Here is an 8,724-nt window from a genome sequence, read left to right on the forward strand (position 1 = left end):
TAAAATCCAAGCAACCCTGGTGAAACTGCTGAATAAGAATCAGGCATTTATTGTCAGCCAGGCACGCTCACAAACACCCCACACACACTCCCTGGCACAGGATAGACCAGCCCAGTCTTCAGCACCAACCCCAAAACAACCACCTTTGAGATGTGACCGCATGAGCGGCACCCGCTCAGGACAACTAAAGAAGATGCTGGTCTCAAGATCTTGTAAATACTATTGAGAGACATTCAGCGTCACACTGGCAAAGCACGGTCTGGTTTATCCTGTCCCTCCAAGGTGCTCAGGAAAAAAAAAAGTTATAAAGCTTGAAGTTAAATAAACAAGTTAGAAAACATACTGAAGACCAAAAAGGGGAGCGGGGAGGGGGAGAGGAAAGCTTGTTACGTTTTTTTTCAGTAAATAGGTTTTTGGTGATGATAATGTTCAGTTCGTGCATTTTCAAACTCACCCTTCACGCTTTGATGTTTCTGCTGCTGGAAATAATCTTTCGAGCCTCTAGCGCATCGCAGCTCCTGCGCCCTGGGCAGAATCGGAATCCTCTCGAATATGCTGGGTCGTTTTGGGATGAAATCTAGCAGAGGTGCTGACATTTCAGGGGGGCTCTGCTGAGGCTCCGTGTGGTCACTGCCGTTGCTGACAGATATTTTAAAGGACATCTGAGGATTCAAGTGAGCTTTACCAGCGCCGGGACGAGTCACCCGCGGCAGAGCCTTCTGAGGCGCTCCGTGGCATTTGTCGCTCACCTCGACGCGGGCGCTGCCTTTCTGAGCCGCAGCGAGCTCACAGTGCATGTCCGCTTGCGGCTGCTGCCAGGGCCCTCGCCGCTCTCCTGCACCGAGCGGCACACGGGCTGTCAGCGCGGGCGGCCGCCCCGGACCCGCCGCCTCAGCCCTCCGCCCTCCGTCCCGCCGCCTCCCGCCTCAGCCCCGCGCCGCCAACGGCCGATAACCGCCGCGCGTGAGGCGGCGCAGCCCGCAAACCTCAGCCCCTCAGCCCTCAGCCCTCCCGCCCGCTGTCTCCCACACACCGGCCGGACGGGGGAACACCCGGGGCGCTCGGACCCCGGCGGCCGCTCGTCCGTGAGGGATGGGGCGGCGGTGCTGCGCGTCGGGTTCGCTCCCTCTCTAGGCAACACTGCCGGGCTGCTCGTAGCCGCTCCCGGGAAGGCGAGCGCGGCCGGGAGGGGCGGAGAGGGGGCCCGGCGCACGGGCGGGTTGTTTGGCGGCCGGTGCCTTTCAGCTGAGGCATCCGAACAGCGGCCGCCCCGGCAACCACGGACGCGGTGGCAAAGCGGGTTGGCCGCCGCCGGGCTCGCCGCGGCCCCCGAGTCACCGGTCCCCGAGGGAAGGAGGGGGGAGAGCCCGGCCGGGCGCGGTGACAGCCGCGCCCCCGCGCTCCTACCTGGGAGGGGCCCGCCCGGGGGGACGCGCTGCCCGCCGGCTCCCGCCGCCGCGCCGGGCGCACGGGCTCAGCCCCACTCCCCCGCCGCAGGGCCGGCTGCCAGAGCGCAAGCAGCCCGGGCCATTACCCTGGCGCGGCGGCGGGGCCAGTCGGGGCGGGCAGGGGGAGGGCTGTGCCGCCGGGGCCGCCCCTCGGGGTTTGGCAGCGGGGTACGCCCGCGGGCTCGGTCCGGCTGCGCATCACGGAGCACGGCACGGGCATGGCGGGTACTCTGTGCTTGCGGGGGCCGGCGGGCCAGGGTCAGCCTGGGAATAGGTGCGCCCTGGGTCCGCACCTTCCCGGTGAGGATAGTCACTGCAGTTGCCCTCTTGCCTCCCAAGAGGTCCATGATCTTCCCTGCCGCAACCCCGTTGCCGTGGGCCCGGACCCTTTCCCTTTGCCCGCGGTCGTCTGGGATCCTTGTGCCTGCCCCCAGGCCATCCGCTCGGGCGTGCGGCTGCCCCGGCACTACACATCCACAAGCCAACCCGCCACTGAACAGCTGGCAGTGCCCTATAAACAACTTGTGTGCGAAAGCCACAGCCACTGCGGCATGTCACAGAGGAGCAGCAGGAGAGAGCAAAGCCTTGCCAAGGACAGGGGCTGGGAGGGAGGAGATGGGTTGGAGGTGGGTACAACCTGGCCAAGACATCTCTCTGGGGATGCAGTTCCAGCTGCATTCAGTGCTTCAGTCTATGGACATGCATCATTCCCTGCCTGCCCTACAGGTGCAGGAGCTAGCCCATGCCCTATTAAGCTAGCTCAGAGCAAGCACCACAGCATAGTGACATTTGCACTGGCTCCTCCTGGGCCAGCTTGGGTCTGGAAGCAATCTAGTTGGGTTTATTAGCTTGGGCCTGGTTCCAAGCAAATGCAGGCTGAGCCATGATGTGCAGCTTTGCACCAGAGAGCTGTACCAGTCCACACTTCTGGCTCAGGGATGTCTGCACCCTCCTGCCCTACATGCTGCTGTCAGCACAGGTGCAGCACAGCAGCTCTGTAACACAGCAGGACAGCTCGAAGATAGGAGAGACTCGGAATCAGCCCTGATTTACATGGGTGTAAATCAGACAGACATCTGGTTGGAAATCCTGCTTGTTCACAGCAAACCTAAAGGAGAGACTTGGGAAATTTAGCACAAGGAGGAGGGACAGCTACTGAACTGGCGTCTTGCTACACCCCTCCTGAGAAGCATCCCACTGCGAGACAAGAGATCTTCATCTTCTTGTAGCACAGATGCTGCACAGTGCCTCACTCAGAGTTTTATCCGGCCCTTAATAACATCTGCCACACTGCAGTGCACAGAGTACAGGAATGGTCAGGACAGCAGGGCATGACTTTTTCTTGGTAAATGCTATGAATGTTGTGGATTTAGTGGGAGGGAAGCAACTCTCAATAAAAGATACAAGATCTTGAGATAGAACAAGTAGTTCTGGGAGAAGCAGTACTAATGACTCTCATTTGCAATGCCTCTCCTCATTCCTACTTAGCATGGATGACCTGAGGTCTACCAAGCAAGGAACTTGCTAGCCTTTCCCCTCAATAATGGCAGTAATAAGGTCTTTTTCTTCTGTAAGACTGTGTCTTAAATTGTCAGAAGTTAATAGTGTCTGTCAGACGTGGTTGAAAACTGGTAAATGTCCTCTGAATATCTTAGTGAGAACAAGAAGCTACAAAAAAGGAGAAAATCCCTACCTTACCTCTATGGGAAACAAAACTGAGTATCAACTAGCTGGCATAAATACTGAATTCGAATGGCAATATACCAGGGATTTATGAAAACAAAGCAAAAATTTTCAGTATGTATCATCACACCACTTCTTAGAGCTCTGCTAACTTATGCCCCCATCCCCCGGTTCTGTCCATCCATGGGGCCCTGAGTATCAAGCTGTTCTTTTTCTGTTATTTGGAAATGCTAAAGGTACCTGGCAGTACTACCACAAGCAGTAATTATTTAAGACAGAAATACACTGTGGCGACGGCCTAAACCTCAGTTGACATGAAGAGGCAGTAAAATTTACTGAGGGAAATATTATTCCAGAACACAGTGTAACCAGAGAAATCCCACTGCTTCCAGTGCAGGAAATAAATAGCATTTCGGTGGATCCTGAACATGGGCTCATCTTGTGCAAATTATTACAGCTATATTAATATATGCTGCCCAAATATCTGGAGGGAGTTTCCTAGAAAACGGGGAGTTTTGGATATATTGTGTACCTTCCTGGAGGGATTTTCTTTTGTGGTTAGGGATTTTCCCACAGCAAGCAGGGAGAAGCTCATTAACCCTTATCACTGCATTCTGTACCCGAGGTCGTGTGTGGCCTGCTCTGAACCGCTGCTTCTTTCCTTTTATCACCAATATCCAGCACTTTCTGCAAAATACCGGCAGGTGCCGCCACTGGCTCAGCAATCGCCCAGGGCTGGGCTGTTCCACGGGCAGGAGCGGGCACGGAGCCTCCTCCATGTGCTGCACACCCTCTACAAGCCAGGAAAGGTTTAGACTGAAGCACATCACAGCTCCAACAGCACAGAGGGTAAAGGCCCTTCACACCGGAATTAATTTCTCTGTGGCAGATCGTGTCATAGAAATACAGACCTCATAGCTCAAGTTGCAGGTCCCCATATTCCTCCCACAGGAAATGAGGCTCCGTGGAGCCAAACCTGCGCTCACAGCGCTGTTTCCTCAGGTTCCAGTGAGGCATTTGGCAGCTGCCCTGTCTTTAGTGGGACTGCGCAGCTGGGGATGCCCAGCCCTGGTCCTGAGCAGGAGAAACAGGTGGTGGATGGACACTGTCTTCCAGACCTGGATGTGTCTGATAGAGACTTGACTCCTAGAGCTGTTTCAAAGCAATGACTTGGCCCCTCTGGCGAGTGCACAGACATGGAAGGAACAAGTGCTGGGAGAAACAAATACTCCTTGAATAACTGTACAGAGGCAAGAGTTAAGTAGTCCTTTTTCTCTCCCTGCTGAATCAGAAGACACTTCATATGTTTTGGTTCTGGAACAAAGGTCAAGCAAGTGCAATCGTGGCTGCTGAGACTACTCCATGCCCTGGGTCACCACGACTTTGCTTCACGTACAAACTGTACAGCACACACTGATTCACCCAATTTTGTCACTACATCCATGAGCTAGATGGGTGTCTCCCTCCTTGTGTCCTGTGAAAAGCAGTCATTGGCCTCTCTCCTCCATGACAGCAATAGTCTGCCCTTAGAAAAATGGGGGGAAGATTTCTTTTTATTAGCCTTCTTGTTCAACATTCCTGGTTGCCAAGGGCTGTGGTCATTGGTCATGGCATAGCTCACAGTTAGGCCACTTTGCTCTTCTCTCTGTTAATGATGTCACCATCAGCAATGCAAACCTTTCAGTCAAGGCAGACAGGCCATCTTCAGTCCCTGAAGCTAGTCCCTGCTTCATTTTGAGTCACATATGAAAGGTGGGGTTGTAATTTGGTATAAAAAACATCCAGAGGAATGAAACTGCTCACCTGAACATCCTCACACTAGGTCAATTGGGTAGGACACAGGTGCTAAGTAATTAGAGAATTGCCCATCTGCCCATTCACTCCTAGCTGGTGACCAAAGAAAGAGAAAACAGGTAGTAGTCCAAGGCTAGCTTGGGCCAGAGTGAAATTGTACCAGTAAGGAAAACAAGTTTTTTAAAGTTTGATCTATTTTCCCTACTGACACCAACCATGATCAGATCATTGCTATGACTGTTTTCAGGGCCTACAGGTGCTTTTGCAGATGCTCAACAACCTCTTTGCTCTGAACAGTCCCGGTGCTCACAGCTGCACAGGCAGAGGTGCAGTTTCCTGCCTCAAGAGCTGGATACACCTGACAGTGAGAGATCATCTAGTAAAGAATGGTGGTCCTTTCCCCCCGAAAGGACCCTGCATGAAGGAGACTCCAGTTCACCAAATGCAGCCTTCAAAGCTCTCTACCTCTGTCAGGAAGCAACGGCTGTAACCGGCCGCCGTCACAAACCGGATCTTCGAGAAACTCAGAGCAGCTGAAACCTCCCGTTCCCCAAGCAGTTCTGTGGGAGGAGAGGAATGAAGCAGAACGGATACAGGTAAGGTGAGCTGCACAGAGCAAACAAGCAGAGGTGAAGTATTAATCTTTAGTTCACATATTGAAATAATCTATTCCAGCAGGCAACAAAACGAAATTTTAAAAGGACACAGTTGAAATTGTGAGAACTTTTTGTAACTGCTGCAGTGCAGACAGAGGTGGGGAGTGTTACCATAATACTGGGCAAAACAAGCTCTCTAGTGGGAGAATAACAAACTTTATTATAAATAACCTGGTTGCAAAGGAGATGTCAATTCACACACAGCAGTTTATTTACAAAGGCATGCCAAGTCTAGACTCGTTTTTGTTTTAATTTACTGCATCAAAGATAGCAAAAGAGAAACAACCAAACAAAAACTGAGCCAAAGGAATTGTCTCTGAGTATGCCTGTTTCTTAGAGATTGCCCATATCCCTTTAAGGCAGCACAAAGCCCTTCTTTATAGTGGTTGGAAAATGACCTCCTAAATTAAAGCAGCAGGGTCAAACTGACCACACATTATCTAGTGATGGACTCAACTATTGCCTCATAACTTACAGGATTGTTTATAGTTCTTGTAGTTAGAAAAAAGAAATTCCTCAAATCACGCTGACTTATCTTTTAAACACAAACCTCTTTACAATAGCATATTTTGAGAAAATCCCATGTTAATATTGAATCCACTGTTGTCTTGCAGAAACTGCAAGAAACAACCATCATCTCCAAAAGCTGCTGTAACACTACAGATCCCTCCTGCCTCCCCAGTTAATTGGCAGATGATTCCTGTGAACTTTGAGGAAAACACCTATAAGAAGGGTCCAACAAGGATCCATTCAGGATGTGGTTGTTTACACCTGCCGTTAGTTTCCTCAAACATTCATCTGTACCATTTCTCTGCATCAGTCCATAAATAGATCCATCTCTCACACACAACACAGGTAGTAAAAGAAACTTCAGTCATAAACAAACAAACCAATAAACAAAACCCCACAGAACAGCACGACTAAAGATTGTTCAGCTTGTAAAATCCAGTCCTTGGCACTGGGACTTGCCAGGACTAGAATTGCTGGTACAAACTTGACTCATGCCTACTCTAAATGAGTTACAGAACTGGAGTTATAACATGACCCCCACTTATTTTGCCTGGGGTTCCATATATTCAATGCACTGAAGACAGTGATTGCTGAATGAGCAGCTAGTCACTCTTCTGTTTTCTCTTATTGGCACAGTGTCTGGGCCACACAGTGAATGTATTTACTGAACACCAGCCACGCCCTGTGCAGAATACAGAATTGTTCATTTACTCCTGGGCAGTTATTTGGTGCCCATCATGCAGCAGCCTACTGATTTGGACATAAACTGTTTCGTTATCATCACTGGAGGTGAGGGAGGGTGGGGTTAGGCTAAACCCCATTTTACATCAGGGGCCCAGAAGCCAAAATCTTCAGTTTGAGTGCTAAACTTGTGACAAAGATCGATTGCTTCCCTCACCCTTCACCCCAGGTTGTTTAGCATTTCCCATCATTGGCTATGGTAAAACTCATTTCCAGTTCCATTGGTTAAATTAAACCCTTGGTGTCCCAAACAGAACATGCAGAATCTGGGAGACTTGCAAACTGGCCACCTGTGAAGAGCTGAAGTGCAAAGCACCAAAAAGACAAACGCATTTTTCCCCTACCAGTTTGCAGCTAATTACAAGAGCAGACTTTCTCTTCCTAAAACACACTGTGGTTGCTGATAAAGCTTTCCCAGAACTGATTGCCTGTGTGTGCAAAGACAAAAGCCCCTTATTACCCAACTCTGAGATGCAGCCGTGCTCAACCCAAAACTTTTACCGCCCCTGACAAGGTCCGTGGCCTGGACCTGCTCTGAGCAGTGACCTCTGGCAGTGAACAGACAGGGAACCCAGTGCCTTACAGAGCTATTGCCCCATCTCCCTGCTCCTCAGAGCTTGCCCTGGAGGTAGGCACATAGTCTGTCTCTCCAGCTCAAACTTCAAACACTAGGAAGCCCACAGCTGGAACTTGCTTAGCAAGCAGAGAATGATGCTTACACTTTACCAACAATCTTTGACTTGCAGGCATTTATATATTTCCATTCCTAATTCCTGCAAAATTCCTCCACGGCTCTTGTCATACCTTTACAGACAAGATACAGGTATAAACAACAGCCCACTCCAGCCCTGTGTTTTAGGAGGCAGATTTAAAAGTGGAGTTATTCAAGAAGTGAAAGGCAAAGCCTGTAATTTTTTGTGTGTTTTGGGCAGGAGCAGGAGAGGAACTTGCAGTACACTCAGCACTGGGTCCTTTGATGATTGCATGAGTACATACATGTGGCTTAGGCCACAGTTTTCTCTGCAGCTCTTACTGTAGGAATTGACTCTTTAGGGAGATAGGGAAACTAAAGAGGAAATTCCTGTGCCATCACTGTTTATTCTATGAATCAGCTTGCATATCCAACAGGGAACTATTCCCACTTGAATTTGTGTTTTGTTCTCGTGGCAGGCTCCAGAGACCCCATGTTCATCTGTCTCCTGACTGACTAGCTCTACTGTAGTTTACAAGATTTTTTTTTAAGAACATAAAGGTGAGCTCTTCTGTAGGCTATTTTTTTTTGTTTTCTGAAATCTGAGCATAGTGCAGGTTTTGCTTTCTCAGACACGAGGGAGCTGCACTGTTTGTTTATTCTACACCATTTGTGCAAAGCCAGTCTGTCAGATGCAAATCTCTACCATGAGTCTGCAGCAAAGGAAAGCAACATTCTACATCCCCTTACAACACAAGAGCTTGGCAAACCACATTCCAGGCATGTCCACAGCACCCAAATGCATTTAATCCACACAGCAAATACATTAACACAGTACTGGTGATGAAAAATATCAAAGACCACAAGAGGGAGGAGGGCGTGGGATTAGTGGGGAGGATTCTCAACTTGCAGTGTAGTGTCTGTGATGATTCCACACAGACTTTCCCTGTTTTATTGCATCTTTGAGGAGAGGAGGTGATGGGAGTGGTGGAAACACACCTGCTTGAATAGGAAAAGCACTGTGAGCTGCCACCATTCATCCCACAGGGAAAGGAGACAGAACTGTATGTGGCAAAGCACCTCCACAGCCAACAGTGCTCCTGAGGCCACCTCCTATGGATTCCATACAGCCACCCACCCCCAGTGCACCAGGCCCTCCCCAGGCAGAGCACCCATCCCGCAGGTGGCCACGTGCAGGAGC

The 8,724-nt window shown here is 50.4% G+C and overlaps 1 protein-coding gene across 4 annotated transcripts in view; it reads right to left on the reverse strand.

Moving 5' to 3' along the window:
- The window catches only part of GLIS1 (GLIS family zinc finger 1), a 179,989-nt gene extending 178,549 nt beyond the window's left edge, over positions 1-1,440 (reverse strand). The window contains exons 1-2 of one of the 4 annotated variants that reach the window (XM_015636699.1): positions 1,408-1,440; positions 455-835 (exon numbers count right to left, since the gene is read on the reverse strand). In XM_015636699.1, the coding sequence (XP_015492185.1) occupies positions 455-797 (343 nt within the window). In that variant the 5' untranslated portion in view covers positions 798-835; positions 1,408-1,440. Of the gene's footprint in view, positions 1-454; positions 836-1,033; positions 1,376-1,407 lie in introns of those variants that run through there. The other 3 variants (XM_015636700.3, XM_015636698.3, XM_015636701.3) reach the window with 3 other exon arrangements.
- Between the last annotated feature and the right edge of the window lie 7,284 nt (positions 1,441-8,724).

Source organism: Parus major, chromosome 8 (assembly GCF_001522545.3).
Source record: "Parus major isolate Abel chromosome 8, Parus_major1.1, whole genome shotgun sequence".
NCBI classification, from domain to species: domain Eukaryota; kingdom Metazoa; phylum Chordata; class Aves; order Passeriformes; family Paridae; genus Parus; species Parus major.